Source organism: Hemicordylus capensis, chromosome 2, assembly GCF_027244095.1.
Source record: "Hemicordylus capensis ecotype Gifberg chromosome 2, rHemCap1.1.pri, whole genome shotgun sequence".
Taxonomy (NCBI): domain Eukaryota; kingdom Metazoa; phylum Chordata; class Lepidosauria; order Squamata; family Cordylidae; genus Hemicordylus; species Hemicordylus capensis.
The window spans coordinates 161,032,466-161,057,629 of NC_069658.1; the positions used below are offsets into that span (position 1 = coordinate 161,032,466).

The following is a 25,164-nucleotide window of genomic DNA, read 5'->3' on the forward strand; positions in this document are numbered from 1 at the left end:
AATTTTACAGGATTTGTCCTCAGAGTGGATGTTCAACCATAAAAAACAGTAGATAGAGGAGAGAAACACATGTTGCTGGTAGAAGGCTTGATAGAGGCTCATATGTAATATCTGGTAGTCTTAAGATGGTGAGTCAGAAAGTTCTTTGCAAATTATCTGCAAAGATTAGGTTAGTTTTCGTCCAGTGCAGAAGATGTCAGATTGTCCTAGAGCATACTGAGCAAAAGCCCATGGCTACGATCCCTTTGAAAATAAAAAAGTCTGCAGCTATTCTGATCTCCTTTGATTGGGGCCTCTGGCACTAAACACAACTTGCAGATCCTTACACAGCAGAAAGCAGAAGAAGAAAAGCATGACAATGTTTATATTAGCAAAGGCATGAATTCATTTGCACCGAGCACAAACTAACCTAATTTGTCTGCAAAGGGCTTTCTGAATCATCATCTTAAGACTGTCATACATTGCAGAAGGGGCTTCCACCATGCTTTTTGCCAACATCATATTTTCAGATACTGAATTAAGTTTTAGATTATTATAATGCATGGAGCCCTTTTGTTTTATGTAATGGATGAACTCGGGTGTTATGGTTCTGTTTTATGTTTCAACAGTTTATTACTTTATTTGACCAAGTTCGCTTTTATGTAAAGCTTTTGTACTTGTGTTTTGCTGGTCGAATGATCGTAACAATAAAGATTTGATCTGATTTTCAGTTACATCTGCTGCCTCCCTACAGACACACATTTTTTTAATTTAACATCCAACTTGAAGAAGTGTCCTGTGAAACTTGAAAGCTGACATTTTCCAGCCTACTGATCTAACTTACTCATAAGGGCATAAAATTTGTGAGGATACCTTCCCATTCGTTAGAAATCTGGTGCACACACATAGCCCAAGACATCCTGGTTATGCAAGCTCTCTCCATCAAAACAGGGGGCATCAACTGTAAACCCCAATAGTTAATGCTAGCTAGAAAGCTAAAGGTTTGCTAGCTCAATTACTAGAAAGGTCTGAAAATGAGGCATTTATACATCTCCTGGGTTTTTAGCATTTTTTGTTGCACATTATAATGGAGAGCAGCACCCTTATGTTGCAAGCAAAACCAAACATGGAGCAGAATGGAAGTCCCATTTCCCCTTCATACCTATGACTCAAGCCTGGTCTACACACGCAATAGGAGAAGCTGGAAGCGTCCCAAAACTGAAGGACAGTTGGTGCCACTTAGCAGTGTTCTCTCTAATTTTTTTCATGTGTGTGTGGAATGAGTTTTCTTTCTGGGCAGCAGTATCAAGGCAGTGTGTGCACATGTACATTCAGAATCGGGCCATCCTGATTCAACCTGAGTGGGATCTAAAATTAACTGAGTGGACATCCAAAAACTTGTGAGCGCGTGCGCACACCTTAGAGCAAGCCTGCTCAACTTAGGGCCCCCCCCAGCTGTTTCTGAACTACAACTCCCATAATCCCCAGCCATAGTGGCCAATAGCTAGGGGTTATGGGATTGGAGGCCGACATCTGCAGGAGGGCCGAAGTTGAGTAGCCTTGCCTTAGAGGGAACATTGCAGTTCAGGTATGGAAGCCAATTTATAAATGCTCCTTTGGAAGCAGAATACCCCACGGGGCAAGGAGTACAATTGCCTCAAACTTCTCTCACTAGTATACTAGAGTTCTTCTTCTATTTTACTTGAAGGGAGGGTTTTACACAAGGAGCATTCAAAAACTGCATGCATTTATTTATACATTATATATTTCTATATTAAAATCAAAAATACATAATTCAATTCCCCTGCTAACTGAGCAAAGAGGCACATTTTTTAAAGTGGTGATTCTCTTTATTTAGTAGGGGTGAGCAACAGGCCCTATCCATCGCCAGCACAGCATCACTCTAGTGGCTGTTGCTGGTGTTTATCGTATGTTTCTTTTTTTAGATTGTGAGCCCTTTGGGGACAGGGAGTCATTTTATTTATTTATATCTATGCAAACTGCTTTGGGAACTTTTTGTTGAAAAGTGGTATATATTCACTGTATTCATCATAAATATATTCAACGTGCTGCAAACTAAAGTGGCAGTCTATCAGCTCATTCTATGGCATCAGTTGACCAGGCCTTTTATGTTATATTCATCACATTCGAGAAGCTCAATCACGTGACGGGTCTGCTTATTGGATTCTGAGGGCACCCCACCCCCACCAACAGGCAGAGAAAGCTGGAATGGACAGAAATTGCACACACAGGGAAGCAGCAGCTGCTGTTTGTCTGCATAGTTTATCGTCTCTTCTCCAGAGACTATTTTTTGCCAGGAGGGAAAGGGGAGGAGCAGGGAAAATTAAGAGTGGAGCTGCTCTCACAGGGTCTTACATGTAGTGTGGTTTTTAACTGGGGAATCCAGTCATATTCAATAACACATACCCATGCTTTCAGAATGCAAGCTTCATTTATTAGTATACATACAACACAGTTCAGGTTTTGGAAGAGAAGTACTTCTTATCATACATTCTTGTTTACTGCCAGTTTCAGTTGGCAAATCATAGCAAAACACAAAACAAACACACCCACAAAACACTAATTTGGTTACGGTTTAATGGAGCCAGTCCCCATATGAATAACTGAACTAGAATTTGCCATAAAGGAGAACCCTGTTATTCGCAGGGGTTCCGATCCGCCGGGGTGGGGTGGGGTGGGGGCATGGATAACGAATCTGTGAATAACGGGGCATTAGTGTTATGGGAAATTGGAGAGTTAGGTCACCGCACCACCAAAAATTGGCCAAAAATAGTTTCACCACCACCAAATCACCCCCAAAGAGCCCCGCAGTGCTCCCCGCAGTTATACATTGACCAAACTAAGAGAAGCTAGAGCACAGCAATCGGTTACTGTCAAAGATTCCTGATTTTATATATTTGATGACATTTTAGACTTTGTTTCCATTATTGTTTTCTCTTTTTACTGTGTATATTCTGTGTATATTGATATTTGATCTAAGATCATAAATAAACAACAACAGCTCCAGAGGCACCCATGGTGCTGAAAATAGTTTCCCCATTTTCCTCCCCAAATCGCCCCCAGGAGATTTGTGCTGCACTCCAGAGGCACTCATGGCACCAAAAATCAGCTGAAAATAGTAGACCCCCCCTTTTCCTCCCCAAATCACCTAAAAAGGACACACAGAAGTGCCTTACTGTACTCCAGAGGCACCCACAGTGTCAAAAAATCATGCCCCCCCATCTTTCTAAGTAAAGAAGCCATAAAATGGCTCCCAAACACAAAATGGTGGCCATTCCAGCCACCCCGACCCACAAAAACATGGGTTTAACCATCCCCCTCCCCCGTGTATACCAAGGTTGGGTGCTAATTACCCCGACCGTGGATATATGAAATCATGAGTACTGGACCCGCGATTAATGAGGTCCTCCTGTATATACAAATTCGACCTGACAGGGATCCGGAAAAACTTTCCTTTTACTTACCAGGATATTTCTCTGTAACCTTTTGCAAACGATACTGTTTGTAAATGGCACTGGTTACATCAACTTCACAGCCCATTTTTTCATACAGTTTCAGTTGCCATTCAAAACCTTCATTCATTCTGCAACAACAGAGAAATTTAAACAAGCCCTAAGTGGTGGAGAACAAGCCCTAAGAGACAGGGAAAGCATTCTAGTCCTCATGAGGAGAAGGATCAACTGTTACCAAGGAAAGCCACGCACTTGGCATCAGGTTTGATGGCCTGGACAAAGGTATAGGCCTCTTCAAAAGAGAGGTTATTGGTTTTCATTAAATAAGCAGTCACAACAGCAACACTTCGGCTGACACCAGCTTGACTGAAAAACAAAGAGACATCAATGAAACACAGTCACAAAATAAAGACATTTCATTCCTTTCAAATTTGATGTTCATGTCACTTCGACAATGCATTTATATTTGGAGTCAGAAAACAGAATAGAATTATTTTAGAAACTTTCAGTTTAACAATACATAAGGTGAGTGCTACTTTAACTCTAAATTGGGATGTGGGGGAAAGGAAATTCCAATCTATAGTGCTAATTTTCAATTGGCTATATAACCAATATACGCTTTCTATATTCTGCTATAGTTTTTCAACCTATATACACTCCATCTATCCAGAATTTACCTTCCTCTTTCAGTTTCATATCAGGAGTCTTATCTGCATAAATAAGTTCCACAGGCATACATTAAATAATCACATCCTATACACTGTGATCATTAGAAATTCCTGTATAGTGAGCTATCTTTGCTGTGGGCAGAAAGTTGAACAGAGTATTCTCAAGTATTGGAATAATCCATGTGCTGAGTTATTTGTCCACACCAAAATACAAGCATACATAAAAGGTAATAATGAAAAGACAAAACCCATCTTATATCCACTTCTGAAAGAATTGAAAATGTTTCGATCTTTATAGACACATAACCAGAGCACTTGCAGGCGACAGGGAGGTACCAACAGGGTAAGCAGAGTACGGAAACAACGGTTTCACAAAATACAGAGGGGGAAAATACCTACGAGGGCCAAAAACACACACCCTAAAACTGCCTCCCCATGTAAGTCAATGGAGTGGAATGTTTCTAGACTCAGAGGACATTTAACAAGCAGGAAGGCAGAGCTGATGTATCTCAGTGGTGAGGAGGGGGGAAAGGTCTTCCTCTTCTTGAACAAGAAGAGCAAGAATTCTTCAAAAAGAAAGCTGAGAAAAACCAAGGAGGGTATATAAAATCATTCTGACTGTGGGTTGCTTGCATATGAAAAATGTTAAACCGCCAAACCTGGGTTTTAAAGAAAAAAAAACATTTTCACAAAATGTGGGGGAAAGTGTAATGATTGTTTGACTAGCTGGTGCTGCCAAATTTCAAACAAATTCAGTAAGGGGTGTAGATGTTATGGCCACTAAAGAATGAAAAAGTTGAAGGAAAAATGAATGAGAAAACAGACTTGTCTTCACCTTAAATATAGATGCACAACCATGCCTCTATAACCATACTGACACAGAAATATATACTATTATTATTATCAACATTTATATCCCGCTCTTCCTCCAAGGAGCCCAGAGCGGTGTACTACATACTTGAGTTTCTCCTCACAACAGCCCTGTGGAGTAGGTTAGGCTGAGAGAAAAGTGACTGGCCCAGAGTCACCCAGCAAGTATCATGGTTGAATGGGGATTTGAACTCGGGTCTCCCTGGTTCTAGTCAAGCACTCTAACCACTACACCACGCTGGCTCTACTACTACTACTACTACTACTACTACTCTATCCTACTACTCTATTCAAACTTTACTTCAGTCATCAATCAGCAAAAAGAAAATAATCAATACCTATTTACATAGTTGCAACAACTGTTCTGAATAGAACAGTATTATCTGGATCGTATTCTTTATTTTATTTACTTTCGTTTAATACCGCCCTATCCCAAGTCTCTGGGATCTTGGGTTGAAATCCCAAGATTTGAGAATGTCTACAAATGATTGGATGGTAAAAATTCAGCCCAAACATGTTAGGAAAGGGGTCAATCAAAATAGATTAACGTGGCAAAAATATGAATTTCCTGCATCTCCCTTCCAAAAAGCGTATAGCAGCGGCTGCAAGCAACATGGGCAGACACTACAAAATATGCTCCAGCTACTCATATGTTTTGTTACCTGTCCTAACAGATCACTGTCCCTGCTTTGTAGATATTTTGAGGACGTCTTTTTAAACATTCTATAGTCTCCTAAGTGGCTGTGTCTGGACTGCACCTCTTCAGATGAGTTGCAGGTCCTAGAATCCTCCTCCATCCACACCCCGCAAAAATTCCTTTCATGTAAGTATGGATCTACATTAGCCTTCCCCTTGACATGCCAGTTTTCTAGATGCAGGTGGTGGTGGTGGTGATTTTCGTATGGAGGCACACTCAGAATGGCAGTGTAACTCACACACAGCAGGATGGCCGTCTCAGAAAGAACTGGGGAAGACTATACCCGCAGGAGAATCGGAGCGCTGCCTCTTCCATCCACAGCAGCGAGCGCCCCTCGTCATTGGTGCCCGTGGCGGAGCCTCGACTTACTGCAGGCTACTAACGCAGTGATCAGGGCTGGGGCTATTCCCGGATTCCTCCCCCTCCCTCCGGCTCTCACCAGCGCACCAGAGCGGCTCCGCCCCGTTCCCGGGCGCGGCTGATGAAGGCGGCGCAGCCGTCCAGGTGGCTCAGCAGGTCGCTCTCGGGCTGATCCAGCGCCTGGACGTGCCGCACCTCCTCGAGCCCCGCAGTAGCGGCGCCATCGGGTGGCTCCGAGTCCACGGACAGCAGCGCCGTGACAGCGACAGCCCCGCCACTAGCCCCCGAAGCCGGCGCATCCTCTGGCGCGCCAAGATCAGCACGGCCACCCAGGTAGAGGCCCGGCAGCACCGGCACCATGGCGACGACACCGCGAGGCCGCCGCTCTTCTCTCACCCCGCCCACTCTTCCTTCCACGCAAGCGCGATGCGAGCTCAGCCTCCCAACGTATAAAAACGAGTGTATAGAGATAGGAAAAAACTAGAGTGGCAATTCAGTTTCTGGTACGAATACGACGGATATTTATATACCGCTTCTCAACAAAAGTTCTTCGAAAGCTGTTTACATAGATATAAATAAAGTGTGATATCTTGTGTGCAATTCTGTTGGAAGGGCAGGTAGGCAAATCGATAACACTTCCACCTATGGTGGGCATGCCACTCAATGCAGCAGTTTTGGAACAAAGTGTCAGGAAAGCGTCATAGAGAAAAATAGGCACAGGAATTCGGAATGTGCTAGTGTCAGGAAATCGCACCATCATTTGTTCGAGTAAGGTGACTCGGGCTTCCTGCATAAACCACAGATATATACAGCAGCTAAAATGCATGGCGCATTACATGCCGCTGGAAGTCCTCTCCGCTAACCTAACACACACAATGTGGACTGACAAAATACGGCAAACGTATGTCGGTGTACAGGCTTATTGAACAGGTTCAACAGGCACAGAATGAAAACTAAGCCGAACCGAAGAAAAATTCAAATGACCTCTCGTTTCTTGTGGTAGCAAGCATGCCTTGTCCCCATAGCTAAGCAGGGTCTGCCCTGGTTGCATATGAATGGGAGACTTGATGTGTGAGCACTGCAAGATATTCCCCTCGGATGAAGCCACTCTGGGAAGAGCAGAAGGTTTCAAGTTCCCTCCCTGGTTTCTCCAAGATAGGACAAGATTTTTTTATTTATTTTTTTGATAGGACAAGATTTTTTTATTGAACCAACAAACTACCAAAGCATACAGTACGTTGCCAAAGCACAATTATAGGGCTGAGAGAGATTCCTGCGTGCAACCATGGAGAAGCTGCTGCCAGTCTGTGAAGACAATACTGAGCTACAAAGACCAGTGGTCTGACTCAGTATATGGCAGTTTCCTATGTTAATATGTGTGGGTGGAGCACGCTTAGATCGCATCCCTAGTTCTTCAGATCTCAACGCATACACACACCACCCGCCAACTTCTCCATTAGACTGTCGGCTCCCACTCAACCTGTGATCTCAAAAATCCTTTTCAACTAGTGACATTGCTTCTCCCACCATTTTCTCTGTCTGTGTCTGTGGTTATGTCTGTTGTATTACTACAAAGAAGTGTTTCTCTTTTGTTCTTGAATGTGTATAATATGTGTGTTGACAATCAGTACACGGTTTATTTTCCCTATCATTTCTCCATGTTCAGGAAAGATGCTGAATTTCTGCCAGTCAGGCTACTGTTGAAGGAACAAGAGCAAGGACACTCCCAGGATCCCCCTTTCCCACCCCACAAACCACACCAACTCTAGTCTAGTCCCACCCCAATACACCACTATAATATTAAGTAAGCCTGCTAACTTGGAAGTAAGTCTCACTGAACTCAATGGGACTTCCATGGGGCCCCATAGGGTAGGTGTATATTGCAGGGACATCCATCCATGGCGGGCCCATGTATTATCAGCGCTGAGCCATCAAAGGCAGCCATCAGAGGAGAGCTGGGAGTGGGAGTCAGAGATAAGACACACCAGACCAGAGCCTGGAAGAACGCTGTTGAGCTGGCAAGTGACAGTCCAAGCCCAAACAGGAAGTCCTTTGTAGCCCATCCGATTGGAAGACCGGGGTGGGTACAGCCAATCCTGAGCTTGAACATATTGCTTGTTGACCTAGAAGATGCTCCAAGCTGCAGTAGTGGGGTACTGTCCCCACCACAGGGGGCAGCTGAACACAGAGCTGAGGGTTCCTACTTCTAGGCCTTGGGCTCTTGGCAGTCCTTGTGGGGAAGGGCTGGATACAAATGTGATAATAAGTGAAGATATACATTTGATCTCCATGACTCCACTCTAACACATACCTAGATGGCAACATTCTTTACTCACATGGCGCAAAAGTGTATCTCACATTATACATAACTAACATTTGATACAGGAGCTGATCACGTTGTGCATTTTTTCCCTCCTCAAAAAATGCACACCTGCTCCTCCACCATGCAAAGATTGTTGCAACCCAGGTAAACGCCTGCACCAGGTCCATGTCAGCTTCTACAGAACCCTCTGGTTCTCTCTGCAAAATCACTCAGGCAATCAAAATAATCAAATTGGAAGGACCCAGAAGATCCAACTCCCTACACCCACCTATCAACACATAGTGTTCCTAAAGCAGATATATAACCAAAAAGCTTTCAGAACATTCACTCTCCATGACTCATGCAAGGGTGGTAAACCATCTGCTGCAGGCAAGTCTATTTCAACTCCTTGTGCCCACAGAGCCCTGTGGTTGTCTTTGGTAGAATACAGGAGGGGTTTACCATTGCCTCCTCCTGCGCAGTATGAGATGATGCCTTTCAACATCTTCCTATATCTCTGCTGCCCAATATAGTACCAGCGGGGATTTGAATCGACAACCTTCTGATCATTAGTCAAGCATTTCCCCGCTGCACCACTTAAGGTGATGGACATGTGCTGCAGAGAAAGGCACAAACAGACCAAATCTGAGCTGGGAGGAAATTCCCTCTTCACTCCAAATCAGTCAGTTCTTGACAGTGTAACTGCACTGCCCTCCCCACTCCCCCAGTCATCCAAAGGGGAAGTGACAACAAAACACTCTATCTGTAGCAATCCTTGTTGCCCTCGAAAAAGCAGTTGGAATTGGTGTGTGTGTGTGTCTTTCTTGATCCCAGTCACAACTGCACAAGCTAGAGCAAAAATGACAAACTCTTTAAAAATGCATCCAAGCCTAAGCCAAGGCTAGGTCTTTGCCCTCTCAAATGCTCCAGGAAGACATTTCTACAGTTTTATATTTCTTACCAATTCAAAATCTTTTGATGTACAACCAAACTTTGTAACCATTAGGTCTTGTACCCATAGTCTTCTTTAACCTAAAATCGCTCACCTCCATTTTATGTTACTTCATTTGACATATCTGCACAGTATTGCCAAGGCCCTTCTCAGACTCCCCCTTTTCTCTTCTCAAAAAATGCATTCTCGGTGATCATGATTATGCTAGTTGTTCTCGATTGCTATTGTGAACTCATCCTTTTTGACCTTAGGTGGCTAACCTCTTGGCCCACCTGCTTTCGTAATCTGGAATAAAGTACTCTGTGCACACTTTATTACTTGCTTTCCATTTGTGGCATACTTGTAGTCAGAACGGTATTGCCTCTACGCTTTGCACATCACACCTCCTTAGCTTGCTTGGTCATTCACATATTCACAGACATGTCTCTATTTTCATCAGTGGAATTTCCAGCAGTTTGGGTAAACCCGGGTGGTATAGAAATTGAATGAATGAATGAATGAATGAATGAATGAATGAATGAATATAAACAAAATGTTCCAGATGTGCCTTTCCTCATAGATTCTCAAAAGAAGAACTATTTCTCTGTCTCTATGACACTTTTGCCTAATGCTCTCTTTACAGTTGGGCATTCTGTGATCTCTTCCTCTTCTCTCTCTCTCTGTTTGCTTCCTTAACGAATGAACGAACTAACTAACTAACTAACATGAAAACACACATTTATTTAATCATGTCTAGTTGGGGTCCAGTTATCCAAAGGATGTATCCTTAAGCATTCAAAGAAAGGGTGAAAAGGTTCACTTCTGAAAAACACACAATTCTAAACACGTTTCAGTTGGACTTCTTCTCCAGTCAGTGAAAGTTGGAGTTACAGCCTTACACTTTCTAAACCACTCTGATAGTGAATATAAGGTAGCTAAATGATGTTAGGGGGTAGTTAAACTGCCAAGAGAACTTGTTGAGTATGCATCCAGAATGTATAGCTCAGTCTTTCACCATGACTTTGTGTGGCTGCCTGCTCATCTAAATCATGACTAACTTGACTTTCAACATGCATAGCAAGCCTATGAATATTTACTAAGAACCATGCACAGGATTGCATGTCCCATTGTGTTCAATGGAGCTTATTCCCAGATAAGTGTGTATAGGATTGCACAGGGGTATAGACAGAAGTAATGCTTTGAGGAGCAACTCCTCAATTTGTGTGTGTGGGGGGGAAGACAGGCTTTTTTTGGGAGGGGGATATATTTTCTAGGAGTTCTGTAAAATGAGGGAAGGGTCACCTAAAATGCTTGGGGGAGAGGTCAGATCTGTACCCCTGGGACTGCAGCCACAGTCAATCAGCACCATCCTGTCAACAATGATATTGTGGGAGAATCAGTTAAATGATTGGCTGAGATCAAGATATTCTATGTCCACAGCAGTCCCATGATCTATCAAACTAGTAACTCTCTCAGAAACGGAGATGAGATTAATCTGGCATGACTTGTTCTTGATAAATCTGTGCTAGTGACTCCTTACATGTCACCAGATTCTTTTCTATTTGCTCACAGACAGATGGCTTAATAATCTGTTAGGACCTTTCCAGGTATCGATGACAAGCTGATGGGTCTCCAGTTTCCTGGCTTCTCATTTCCCTCCTTTTTAAAGATAAGGACAACATTTTCCCTTTTTAAAGATTAGAAAGAAAAAGAATGGGAGGTTCTGGAAAGCGAGATACTGAAGTCACAATCCCAAACAATTCCCACAGACTAACTCAGATACATTAAAACTTTTCTGTAAATTTGAGAACTCAAAACTTAAGTCCACATCTGCACATGATCTAGCAACACCAATATAGGATAAACTTTTTCTGTGTGGTATGTTTTTAAAACAGCATTTAACGATAGATCCCAGTGATCTTTGGTTCAAGTTCCACTGCCTCCTCTCCCAAACATAGGAGCATAGGAAGCTGCCTTATACTGAGTCAGACCATTGGTCCATCTAGCTCAGTATTGAGCTGCCCAGACTGGCAGCAGCTTCTCCCAGGTTGCAGGCAGCTCTCCACCCTATCTTGGAGATGGCAGGGAGGGAACCTGGAACCTTCTGCATTAAAACATGCAGGTACTTTTCCTAGAACAACTCCATGACCTGAGGTGAATATCTCACAGTGTTCACACATGTCTTGCATTCAAATGCGAACCAGGGCAGACCTTGCTTAGCAAAGGGGACAATTGGTGCTCGCTGTCACAAGACCAGCGTGCCTCCTACCCATGCCTTTCCTCCCAATTGCCTTGGGGACCAATAAATACAGTACTCTGAATGGTGTACAAACTGCAAAATTAAACAAAAATGTAATTACCAGGTTACAAGGTGATTCTTGAATTTTGTGACTATACCCCAGCCACCCAGCATGATATCATCAGTTTCCACTTTTGAATAGGCTCCCCAAGTAGAGGAAAGAAGAGCTGGTCTTGTGGCATGACTTGTCCCCTTAGCTAAGCAAAGTCCACCCTGGTTGCATTTGAATGAGGGACTAGAAGTGTGAGCACTGCAAGATATTCCCCTCCAGGGATGGAGCCGCTCTGGGAAAAGCAGAAGGTTCCAAGTTCCCTCCCTGGCTTCTCCAAGAGAGGGCTGAGAGAGATTCCTGCCTGCAACCTTGGAGAAGCCACTGCCAGTCTGTGAAGACAATACTGAGCTAGATAGACCAATGGTCTGACTCAGTATATGGCAGCTTCCTATGTTCCTATCCATATATGTGCCACATCCTTCAGCACTTGAGTATAAGCCCAGGAGTGATTGGAATAAGACACTCCTTACCTGTAGAACAGTGTTGAAGACATGCTTCAACACTGCAGGAAAATAGCATTGATTACGTTTACCATTGCCTCCATATCTGCCTTTTGTTGTGGGTCAAAAAGATATGTGCCCTTGTCCAGTGTCCCCTGTAACAAGGATTTCCAGTTGTTGACTACAGCTCTGAGCATCCCCAGCTACAATGGCCTTTGACTGGGGATTCTGGGAGTTGTAGTCAACATCTGTGAATCCCTATTACAGGGAACACTGCCCTTGTCTTATCCAAGGAATCCTTTCTAGCTTCCAGTTCTGCTGTTTGTGCCTACTGTCATAGTGTGAGGGCCAATTCAATGGTGTGCGAGTACTGATATTGCAGCATTACTGAAGCTGGGTGAGGGTAGATATGAATCTGAATACTACAAATATTTATATACCACTTTTCAACAAACGTTCCAAAGAGGTTTACATAGATATGAATGAATGAATGAAATGGCTCCCTGTCCCCAAAGGGCTCACAATCTTAAAAAAGAAACATAAGGTAGACACCAGCAACAGCCACTGGAGGGATGCTTTGCTGGGGAAGGATAGGGCCAGTTGCTCTCCCTTTGCTAAATAAAGAGAATCACCACTTTTAAAAGGTGCCTCTTTGCTCAGGTAGCAGATAGAGCAATCTTGGCAGAAAATCATTGCCCTATGGAAGAGCAGGATATAGTTTTATTAATTATTATTATGAATCTTCATAAATTAAAATAATAAAATAAAAGTATTCGTACATTGTTTTTCATTTTTAAAAAAGAACCAAGTGGTTTACATATCAAGAATAAGAAGATGGCCCTGTGTCCCAAAGGGGCTCATATTCTTTAAAAAAGCCACCGGGGGGGGGGGAAGCAATTGAAAATTGAGGATCACTGTGTGCTAGGATGAACAGGAACAGTTACTCTCACCCTGTGAAATAGAAAAGAGATAGCACTTTTAAAGGGACTTCTCTGCCCAGTTAGCAAGGGTTCTAATGAATACTAGCTGGGCCAGGTGCAGAGCATCTGCACCTCTGGCCGGCCCACCCACCGCTGCTGTTCCCCACCATCACCACTCCGGCATGCCCAGTTTTCTGGCCTACTGGCTGGCCGCTCCCCCTCCACCACCCACTTCTCACTCCCCCCCACCCCGCTTTCTGGCTAGCCAGCTGGCCGGCCCGCTTCCTCCCCCCCCCCCACTTTCTGGCTTGTGGGCTGGCTGGAAAGCCGCCCGCCACCTTCTCCCACCCCCTCCTCCTGGCAGGCGGGCCAGGCAGGCCCGCCCCCGCCCCCATTGCCTCCCGTCCCGTCGCTATGCCCAGGAAGCTGCTCTTGCAAGAGCTGCCACACATGGGATTAGTGACGGATACATTTAGGAGAATTAAATATATAGATATTAGCTACAGTATGTGTTTCTGACAAACTGATACCATGGGTCCCAGATTTGTTTAGAGCAGGCCTGCTCAACTTCGGCCCTCCTGCAGATGTTGGCCTACAACTCCCATAATCCCTGGCTATTGGCCACTGTGTCTGAGGATTATGGGAGTTGTAGTCCAAAAACAGTTGGGGCCCCCAAAGTTGAGCAGGCCTGGTTTAGTGTCTAGCTAGCAGTATGGCTCTCCATAATATCAGGCAGAGACTCTCCCCCAGTCCTGCTGCCTGAGTTGCTGGCTACTGAACATGTGACATATGGACTTCCAAAGCATGTGCTGCTATTAATAATAATAATAATAATAATAATTATTATTATTATTATTATTACATTTTATATCCCGCTCTTCCTCCAAGGAGCCCAGGGCGATGTACTACATACTTGAGTTTCTCCTCACAACAACCCTGTGAAGTAGGTTAGGCTGAGAGAGAAGTGGCTGGCCCAGAGTCACCCCGCTAGTTTCATGGCTGAATGGGGATTTGAACTCGGGTCTCCCCGGTCCTAGTTCAGCACTCTAACCACTACAGCACACTGGCTCTGGCACCACTGAACTATGGCACCTCTTACAGGAAGTAGTTAGGAACAGTCACTTCGTAGACCTGAGAGAACTAGAAATTGAAGTTGAAATCTGTATGAGCTAGCAAAACACAACAGCTGCTGCAGCATCAGAGAATGATATGTAGGTCATTATGGCTGGGGATGATGGGAGTTGCAGTCCAACACCTGGGCCCCAAGTTTGAGAATATGGGCTCTCCCCTGCCCCCATGTCTTTGTTGCAGAAGAACTATGAGGGTATGGTGGCTGGTGTGGGGGGTGGGGAGGTCTCCAACTGTGACCTGTGAGAAGCAGCAGCAGGAGAGGGGGGCATGCTTTCATCTCCTCGTTGTGTGGGGACTTGGTGAAACAGGGTGCTGAACAAGGCTGTTCTTTTGCACTCTGCACACCCTTTCTTTTGCTCCTATGCAAATAACCTTGTTGGCCCCCTGAGGACAGATGTTGGACTACAACTCCCATAATCCCCATTCATAATTGCAACAATATCACACTCTTGTTATGCATGCAGACACTTTCACACACACCAGTACAAGTCTTTCATGAGAAACTGAGTTCCAGGTTTCACCCAAGATTTAGGGGTAAACTGAACCCAGTTGCTAAGGAATGTTTGGGGGAGAAGAAGGCAGAGAAAATGAGTTTTATGGTTTTACCTTGTTCTTTTTCAAGGGGCAGTCATGTGTGTATTGTGGGGTAGTTATATGTATGGGGCGGGAGGCAGATAAACTGAAACTACTGTCCAGCTGAGACCAGTGGATAGTATCTTGAATGATGCCAGGTTGATCAGTGACTTCTGGGAAGGAGGACAGAAAACAACGGAAAGCATTAACAATAAATTAATAAGGTTATAGTTGGAGACCTGTTCTTTATATCTGCAGACTGTGCTCATAAACATAAACCTTCACCAAGTCCCAGCGAGAAAGCAAGCAGAACCTCCTTGTGCAGGAAAAGACTTCCTACACATGACAGTTTATCTTCTGTCATTTCTCTGAACTCTCTTTCCATTTTATTCAACACCTGCTTCTGCCATGGTTTCATGAGTTTGCTCACAAGCCCTCAAAATAAACTAGATGAGTCTCAGTTTCATATATATTCCCCCCCTGCTGCAGTCATTCCTGTAAAGTTATTTACATCTTTACTAGTTATATCTTAGGGTGAGAGAATTGGTTACAATTTCCACGGAGGGAAATACAGTTGCGCAGGAGGAAACATATTCAAAAAAACTTTGAAACCAGTTTGGGTTTTTCTTCTTCTTCAAGAGTCAGTCCTAATTAAAAGAAATCTTGAAAGTATTCTTTTCTCATCCATACTTTGAACAATCCAGTAAATGAGTTTATTCATATTCTCACCTTACAGTGGATGTAAAAAATTCTTTGCACTCTCTTTTCCTGTTCTGTTTGCCATGCTGTAGAGTGTAGACCCAAATCCAGCAGATCTCTAGATGGACCATCTAGACATTATCAGTTTTGCTGCAGCAAGTAAGAAGCCTGTTTAGACTGGCAAAGTAAAGTAAAGTGTGCCGTCAAGTCAGTATCGACTCCTGGTGACCACAGCTATGTGGTTGTCTTTGGTAGAATACAGGAGGGATTTACCATTGCCTCCTCCTGTTCAGTATGAGATGATGCCGTTCAACATGTTCCTATATCGCTGCTGGTAGTGCCATAAAAATGATGTGTATCCCACCCCACATCCTATGCCACATCACAGTCTATTCCGTAGTTCAAATGCGATTTGCACTGGGCTCTAGAATCACAAACCCAAAAAAGTTCCCTTGAACAGAGCTCACACAACTAGTTGTGTGATTCTTGGGGTGCTGGCAGATGAGTGCATCCCCAGGATCGCTTGGCATGAACCAGGCTAGATGGTTTTGTATCCTACATGGATGTGAGCACTTTAAAGTGGCCTATTTGTCTTAAAAACGCAAATGGTTGACTTGATTTGGGATCTGGATTGGGGACTTTCCAACTGAGATTTGTACTGAGGACTGGTGCGTACAAATTGTGAATGGCGGTGGTAATGCACATTAAGCAAAGAGGGGATTTCCCAAGTGACAATTTAACATGGGAATCATCGGGAAGCAGCCTGGGAGGAGCAACGTTGAGGCAGCGTTGCTGAGGCTCAGTAGGTGATGACCCTGGGATGCCAGACCTCTGCCGGCCTTACTTAGCAGCACTGCACAGCGAAATGCACGGATGATTCCGACCTCGTCTGAAACCAGCGCCGTCAAAGGAATCACCACCCGTTCTAATCAAGGCCGCCGGGCAAATAATCACCACTCGCACTTTGCCCATTACTCCTCCTCTCCTCCTCTCGGGACGTTATCGCAGCTCTTCAGCTCCGGATGGGGTGGTGGCGAACCAATAACCGAGCCGCATGAACTTTTCGCTGTTCCTCCTCCGCGGCCGCTGCGCTCTCGCCGAGGGGGCGTGGCCTCGCTCGAAGTCGGCGCCTATAAATGAAGCCGGGAGGCGTGGGGCAAAGCTGAGAACGCTGCCTGCACTGACGGGCTCTCGGGAGAGGCGCTTACGCTGGTGAGTGAGACGCCGCGGCGAAGGCGGGCACGCCCCCGCCCACCCACCCACCGTGCCCTCGGATGGGAAACGAGGGCGCCCTTGCTCTGCCATTGCTGCCTGGGCCGCTCTCCGCTTTCTGTATCGCGGGGGTGGTGAAGGAGTCGTCGTCGTCGTCGTCGGCTGCTCGTTTGACAGCGTTGCCGCCCCTGGAGAAAAAGGAGGCAGTTGGTGGAGGAGACTTCACTATTGCCTAGCAGTGCTGATTGCATCTCCATGCAAATAGGAACGCCTTGCAAGTAGAAAGCCAGCGCCTCAAGGGAAGAGGTTCCTGCTAGCCCATTTCTCTGCTGGCTGCGCTGGCTTTCTAGTTGCAATGCTTTCTTAATGTGGTAGAGGGTGGTCGTTCTTCCTCTTCTTCTCCTTCCCCCCGTCTGAAGTGCCCAGTCTTCTGTACCATCTCATTTTGCTGCACATGCAGATCCGGTTCTTGCTTTCCAAGAAGTGGCTGCCTCAGTACCCTATTGAGTGGCTCAAGCCTGTGGTAAATCGAGTGTGCCTTTCCCCAGAGGCTTCGGGGTTGCCTGGTACTGACATTTTCGCCCTCTTCAGTCTCCTCAGCAGTTTGCAAAGGCTGTAATCCTAAACCCTTTTATCTGGAAGTGAGTTCTATTGTAATGGGGGTCACATATTTCTGGGGAGCAGGAATAGGACTGAGCTGAAGGGAACTGTGAGTGGGGAAATGGCCTGAGTGGTGCCATGCCCTCAAAAGGAGACGCAGAGCGGCATGTGGTAACTGTACAGAGGGGGGTTGCAGGGTGACTTGTATTTTTTCCTTGCATACAAAATGCAAATAGCTGTATTGGTCTACTAGAGGACATACAGTCAGCAATAGAGAGAGAGAAAATCTCTTTGACTTCAGAGTTCCTCAGGCAACAATGCTAAGGTGGAAAAAAATGTGGGTGGCAAAATGTCAGGTGGAAGCCCACAGTGCAGTGTGTGCCAGTCTCAGGATTGTGAGTGAGTAGTCTATGCATGTTATGTGGATGGCACAATGTGCACATAGGCAGCTTGAATGCCATGAATTTCAGTGGCACACCTGAACTCTGGGTACTACACCTGGGACTCTTACACACAGCAGGCTTTACCATGAGTTTAGTGGGAGGCTCTGCTGCAAAGTTGTCCCCAAAAGCCAACACAAACAGTGGGTTTTTTTACTCTGGATATAAATCGGGCTATACTCTAATATGCTGTGAAACGTGAGTTTTGTGTGAACTGCTCCCTTATAACTCACAGGGACTTTGGGGTAAATCTGGCCAATATGTGAACTCATGCCCTCCATTCTGGAGGAGATGCAAGTTAAAGGGTTTTTAAAGCCCCATGTGAAAAACTTCCTGGAGACCAAAAACACACAATGAATCGTGTGTAGAAATGCTGAAGAATTGGGGATGGCTGGCTCTTCTGGACTGACCTGTACTAACTGTCTTGTGCTGCTGGCTCATACACAAAGAGGAAGTAGGGTTGTGTCTTGCCACAGTGGCTTTAATACTAATTCCTGGATACTAGGAACCATCTGCTCTCTTAAAGAAGAGTGGGGTAGAGGGCAGAGATAATTTAAGTCCTTTCAAATGCTGTTCAGGGAGTTATTGCTGTTGGACATGAGAATAGAAAATGAGAGCTTAGAGATTACATGAATCTGTGTGACTTGCACGTTGTTGTGGACAGTAAGGAATCTGCTGTGAATAGGGTAGGGTAGAACTAGTGATCCTGTAGTGAGCAAGCAATAAAAAAATCCCTCCTGCTGAAGATTGGTTCAAGAGGTCAGGACTTCTCAATCCTAAAGGAAGATGGTCAAAGGTGCCTCAGGGATATATAGGGATATAGTAATTGAATGGGGGGGGGGATGTCCTGGGGTCCTGTTCTCCACCTCATGTCTCTCCAAAGGGGAGGGGGTAGGGGCCCATCTTTACTTTTGGTGCCCACCCCAACATTGCTAGAGCCATGGGTGCACTCTAGCAGTTGATAAATGACTACATGTTGGTACGCGGCATGTGGCAGCCAGAAATGGCATAACTGGTTTAAAATAAAAGTCCAAAGAAGCTGGAAAGAATAGCCCACTACTGGCTGTGAAGGAAAGGCATGTGGCTTTCTATATAGATCATGGTTAAACAGGGTCTTGGAAAACTTTAAAAAAAAAGGTGTCATTCATTTCTGAGTAATAGCAGGTGCTGTTGAGGTTGAAGCTAGGTTACATGGCACAGATTGTTCTTTTGACATAGGTTGTCTTTCCTATGTGGCTACCAGAGTTAGTAAATAAAATCTTTTATTTGTCCCAAGCAGCCCTTGGAACAAATAAAAGATTTGTTAAAAGATGTTACTTTTAAACAGGATAAAGAGAAGCCCATTTACTCTGCCTCCACAAGTCCAGTAACATTATCAAGTGACACTTGTCTGGTTCACAGATTTTGGGGCTGGATCCAAAGAAACTTTGTCAGTATTTGCAATAACATATTATGCAGGAGCTAAGATGATAAATGAGTGGGAAGAGAGGGAAAGCTATATAGTCTCTCTAGAAAGAAAAGTCTGTTATAATCCCTTGTGGGGGGATGAGGGCCTTGGTGAACCCTGGAGGCCCCAGAGCCCATGCTGGGAGGTAGCAGGGTTATTGAGTCTCTCTCTCTCTGCCTTCCCAGATGTGCCCCCTGCTACAAATGGGATGCCCCAGAGCCTCTGGGGACACTTCCATTGGCAGATGAGGACTAGGTACATGGACAGTGATGTACTTGCCAATTCAGAAGTGCAGAGGGCACTCTCCATGACAGCGCCCCATGGCCATGCCCACCCCAACCGCCAGAGAAACCGAGAAGTATCAGCACTCCATCCCTGCATGTCCCCCCTCCACTACACCCCTGTGGTGGAAGAAGGCAGTGATGATAAGAGACTTGCAGTTGCACTGCTAGTTCCTGCTCTCCCCATCTGCAAGTGGACTTCTTCCCAGAGAGGGCACTAGGATGACATAGGCCTAGTCTGAGAGGAAAACCCACTCACCAGTGGGGGAGGGGGAGGAGTTGCCAATGAGACCCCTTGTCATTGGCTCCTCCAGCAGTAGTTCTTTCTCCCCCCGCCCAAGATGGGAGAAGGAAGAGCTACTGCACTAAAGAGAAGGGTGGAAGGAGGGTGGAGCTGCTGTGGCTCACACAAGTGACCCCATGGAGGAGCGGACCTCTTGATGCTGGCATGCCAAGGACCCACCCCCAGACCTCAAATTGTCCCAGCTGTTCACCCTTGTATAGTATTTGTGTGTGGTAGAAAGCTTCTAATCCTCAAATAACTAAAAGCCCTAAATTAAACCCAGAGTGCAGGTATTTGTGTAGGAATCAGATGTGGTATTTCACTGTATATACAATAGTCTCTCAATATTCCAGATAACACAAGACTGGAAGTATTGCTGGTACAAATTACTTTGAGATCAAGTATGTGTCTTATTTCCCCTTCTCCAAACCAATGAGCAACAGCTCCATTATTGCTATGTACAACTGATCTGAAGAGCCCTGAAGAAATCTAAGGGGCAGTTCCAAGAGTAACAATCAGGCATGTCACCATTTCCCTCCCATGACTGTAACCATAAGCAAATTTGCAAACTGATATTGTATATATCCACAGGCAAAAAAATCCTATGATAAGGCCATATTTTTGCAAAACCCTTAAATAGCAAAAAGTTAAAACATTGCAATTTAAAATTTTAAAACAATGTTTTAAAACAGTGTTAAAACTATTCACTCAGACTTTTAATTAAATGCTGTTTAAACGGATGTGTCTTTAGAGCCTCCCCATCTGATAATTTTTAAAAAATCTTTAATTTCAAGAGGGAGTGCATTCCAAAACCTCAGGGCAGCCACAGAGAAGGCCCGTCCCCGAGTAGTCACCACACGAGCTGGTGGCAACTGCAGTAGGACTGTGGGAATGTTTGAAATATGTTCATCATGGAATCAGAATGCTTGGACATCACTTGGTTTTGTTACTGAGGTATTTTGCACATTTCAGACCCTAACATTTAAGGATTTTTATAAAATTATGATAGTAGATATTCTTGCCAGTGAGTGTATATATCAACTTGAAAATTTACTTATGGCTACAGTCCTTGAAAAAGTAGTAACATGCCTGATTCCATTACCCTTAGAATTGCCCTAAGAGGGATTCATAGGAGATGTGACAGACTTTTCTGCACTTCAGGTTACAAGTCACTAGAGACTGCCTGGTCAGTGTACTGCGGCAAGCATAGTGGTGTTTAGAACAAGAGGATTACTCAGGTTCTTACTTCATCAAGTGCCAATTAAGGCTTCCCCAACCACTTGCTGCAAGTTCTTGTGTCTTGAAGAGCATTCCTACTGTATCTCTACCCTATTAGCCATCTGATTGAAATGTTCTCTTCCTTCCTAGTTGCTTTGAACACCAGTCTACCATGACAGACAACAGGCACAATGCTGACTGCAAGTCCTGCAGTGTGCTTAGCTGGGATCAGGTCAGTCGCCTGCATGAGGTCCTATCAGAGGTGGTATCAATTCATGGACGTGGCAATTTCCCAACTCTGAAGATAACCCTAAAGGAAATTGTCCAAACTGTTCGCAACAGGCTGGATGAAGCAAGCATTCAGGTGCATGATGTCCGTCTGAATGGTTCTGCTGCTGGTCATGTCTTGGTCAAAGATAATGGACTGGGTTGTAAGGATCTGGACCTTATTTTTCAAGTGTCTCTCCCTAGTGAGACAGAATTTCAGCTAGTCAAAGATGTGGTTCTGCGGTCCCTTTTAAACTTCTTGCCTGAAGGAGTTAACAAACTGAAAATTAGCCCTGTGATCCTTAAAGAGGCTTATATTGAAAAACTGGTGAAGGTGTACACTGAAGCTGATAGATGGAGCTTAATTTCTCTCTTCAACAAGCATGGCAGGAACATAGAGCTCAAGTTTGTGGATCGTATAAGACGGCAATTTGAGTTCAGTGTGGATTCTTTCCAAATCATTCTGGATTCTCTGCTCCTGTATTATGACTGCTCTGAAAACCCAATGTCTGAGCACTTCCATCCAACTGTGATTGGTGAAAGTATGTATGGTGATTTTGAGGCAGCCTTTCATCACCTTCAGAACAGACTGATAGCTACCAAGAACCCTGAGGAAATTAGGGGAGGGGGGCTCCTGAAGTACAGCAACCTTCTCGTAAGAAATTTCAAGCCCATGGACAGAGAGGAGATAAAGACGCTAGAGCGTTACATGTGCTCCAGGTTCTTCATAGACTTCCCAGACATCCTGGAACAGCAGCGTAAACTGGAGACATACCTCCAGAACCACTTTGCAGAAGAGGACAGAAGCAAATATGACTACCTTATGACTTTGCACAGGGTGGTGAATGAGAGCACAGTGTGCCTCATGGGACATGAACTAAGACAGACGCTGAGCCTTATCTCCCTTCTGGCACTCAGAGTTCTGGTAGAGCAAAACATCATCCCCAGTGCTACTAATGTCACTTGCTATTACCAACCAGCTCCATATGTCAGTAATGCCAACTTCAGCAGTTACTATGTTGCAGATACCTATGGCGAATCTTATCCCACCTGGCTGCCTTGTAACTGATTTATATCTTCCTGCTCTTCAAAGCCCATATCCAAATAGAACTGAACTGGATTTCTGGTGCCTGCACAGAATCTTCTAGGGTGGCTACTCAGAGTTCTTAAATATGTCTAATCTTGAGCAGATCAGAATATAGTCTCTCCTTGTTGGGATTAACTCCTCTTGATGGAGAAATACCATGTCCCAGTGCCTGTCTATGCAATTTGTCAGAGGTTTCTTAAAACTGAAGATTGAAAGATGCTGTTGGACAAGAATGCATGAGCAGCCTTGGTTGCTTTCATACTATCTTTCCTTCTAAAGTCTGAGTCTTCTATGCAAGTTGTCTTCCTTGCAGCCTATGCAAGTAACAAAGGCTGGATTGTTGTGGATTAAGAACCAAAAATGTGAGTTGGGATGACCATATCTGCAATCCTGTAACCAGGGATTGGGATTATGGGAGTTGAAGCCCACTAACATCTGGGGGCCCAAGGTTGAGGATCCCTGCAACAACCATCTTACTCAAATCCCCTTATGTCAATGGGATTTAAGCAATTTAACTGTGTGCAGGATTGCAGCCACTCCTTTCTAGGAAGCTTTGATTAGTAGTTGTCTCCTTTCGTGCTGCAGCAGTTCTTTCTACATGGAGAGAAGACTCTGTCTCTGAATAATGAATTCTGCTCACTCTGAGGCATTTTAATTTTAAGAAATAGATGTCCTAAGTTGAACTATCTCAAAACAGCTTACATTTCAGATGTTTCATGTACTAGAAAAGGAAGGGTAACTATGAATACCTTCAACTTAATCTTTTTTCACCAGAACTTTAGCTGGAAAATCGGTCCAATATAGAACATATAGCAAATGTGCTTTCCCCCCTAGAACTCTGATATAAAATTTAGGTTTTTAGTTGTTAGTTTCTAACATCAAAGTCTTGAAGATGTCTGGTCAGTGTGAGCTGAACTCCTTTTTCTTTGAATGTTATATGCAGCGTCACTGGCTTATGTATGTGTATATATGTTTAAAGAATTTCTTAAAGTTTCAGACAAGAGTGGTAACAATCCACCACACTGAAGATAATGGTTTGAAGAATGTAGGTGTCTAGGTCAAGATCTGAAAGAAAATTTTATAATACTTCTGAAGTCATTCAGTTTCAAGGAGATTCTTCTTGGAAAAACAGGTTGAGTTAAATCATAAAACTTTCTGACCAAAAGTTAGTTGGATTCTTTGGAAGCCTCTTAACATTCAAAGTATAGAAAGGGGTCTTTAGCAATGTCATTTTTTAAAATGGGGTGCCTTCAAAATAACTTCTTGCAAGGAAACTGTCTAGAGTGCTGCTCTAGTTCATTGCCTTCCTCCTGAAAGATGTTCAAAAGAAACATATGGTAGGGTTTCCCAACAGTGGGTCCCCAGATGCTGGACTCCCATAATCCCCAGCCAAAGGTTATTGTGGCTGGGGATGATGGGAGTTGTAGTTCAACATCATTGTCTGGAGACCCACCATTGGGAAACCCTGGTGTATGGATCAGCTTAATATTGGATGCTTTCATCTAGTCAGCAGTGCTAGTGATATGGATTGATGTTGCAGATCTGGATAAAATTGGCCCTTCTAATAAATGAAATTGTCTTATAAATTAGTCTAGGTTTACAAAATCCAAACAGTCATTTCAGCAGAAGCCCTAATTCACCAGCCACATTATAACTGAGGAGGAAGTAGTAGAAAACCAACTCAATAAAACTTCCTTCATAGCTCTCAAAGTCACTGTTGCAGATTGTCATTGGTTAAATGTTACATTTATCCATACTAAATTTAACCATATCCCAAAAAAGAAATGAGGCAAGTGTTAAGGGTGTGATCATAGCAAAATACCTATGTATGGTAGTCCTCTGAGCTCTGCTCTTGAGAACTTGGTGCTCTTTCCTCATGGGACTCCTTCTGTAGCACAGAGATATACTATCTCTCAATGCAGATGATTCTCTAGCTGTTCTAAAGCAACACCACCTTGGGTGAAGTACTAGTTGAGCCAACGGATAAGGAGAAAATTGTTAGGCTTTAATACAGAACAAGTGCCTGTCAGTTTCAGTGATGTTGCTTGGAGATACCAGATACAGTTCTTGCTGGGTTGCATGGAGTACCTGAATGAATTTGACTGCACCCCGCTGCTTATAAAAGAAAATTGAGCCCAGCAAGCAAAGAGCATTGTTTGCCCCGATGTACATTCTACATGGGAATTGCTGGATTGCTTATTGTCTTAGTAATAGCATATCTGGGTGAGGTGGAGGGAATATAAAATGGGATTGTATTCTATAAAGTTGGGCTACAGCAAAATTGAGTTAGACTTTTGTTCAACATTGACCTCAGAAGGGTGAAATGGACTGTAGACCTTTGACCAGAATTTTTATATTGGGAGAAACTTGTTCCATGCAGATCCCTGGCAAACTTGTTTTCTTTAAGTTGTAAACTTCATGTCAGTTGGTGGGAATCAGTGGCTGTTGCAAGAGCTATCAGTATGTATCTTTTTCCCCTTAAAATGCAAATAAAATTGTCAAATGTGGTGGCTGTCCTGAGTTTCCCTTCTTAAAGAGCCCTCCAACCTGCCTTTTTACTAGTAGTCTTGCTCCAGTTTCATGCACCTTGTCCAAACTGGCTATTGAATTCTTGCTTTAACTGTCTTTCAACCTTAGGGTAGTTGTAAATCTACAGCCAGTGTGTCTACCCACAGGTGTAGTGCCATACCATCTCTCAAACCACATTGTAGTCATTACTTGTCCAGGCTGCACCACAAGCTCTATTTTAAGTTCATGGATAGAAGCCCACCTCATCCAGTTCTGTCACAGCTAGTCTAAGTAGCTGTAGGTGTGGACCACACCAACTATTCCTTGACCTGATCCGCACTCCTGGGGCTTGGTATTTAATACACTTAACAGTACCACAATATCCCTTAGCATCAGGACTTGCTTTCAGAACCTTAAAGCTGAACTG

General features: G+C 44.2%; 2 protein-coding genes across 3 annotated transcripts in view; one reads left to right on the forward strand and one right to left on the reverse strand.

Moving 5' to 3' along the window:
- The window catches only part of DUSP12 (dual specificity phosphatase 12), a 28,299-nt gene extending 11,845 nt beyond the window's left edge, over window positions 1–16,454 (reverse strand). Inside the window, exons 1-3 of one of the 2 annotated variants that reach the window (XM_053298097.1) lie at window positions 16,239–16,454; window positions 3,705–3,818; window positions 3,465–3,583 (exon numbers count right to left, since the gene is read on the reverse strand). In XM_053298097.1, the coding sequence (XP_053154072.1) occupies window positions 3,465–3,583; window positions 3,705–3,818; window positions 16,239–16,366 (361 nt within the window). In that variant the 5' untranslated portion in view covers window positions 16,367–16,454. Of the gene's footprint in view, window positions 1–3,464; window positions 3,584–3,704; window positions 3,819–6,126; window positions 6,453–16,238 lie in introns of those variants that run through there. The other variant, XM_053298096.1, reaches the window with a different exon arrangement.
- On the forward strand, window positions 16,442–24,736 carry TENT5C (terminal nucleotidyltransferase 5C). Its single transcript, XM_053298095.1, has 2 exons — window positions 16,442–16,606; window positions 21,026–24,736. Exons 1-2 carry the CDS (start codon window positions 16,449–16,451, stop codon window positions 22,209–22,211), a joined length of 1,344 nt encoding a protein of 447 aa, XP_053154070.1. The 5' UTR covers window positions 16,442–16,448; the 3' UTR covers window positions 22,212–24,736.
- The last annotated feature ends 428 nt before the right edge of the window (window positions 24,737–25,164 follow it).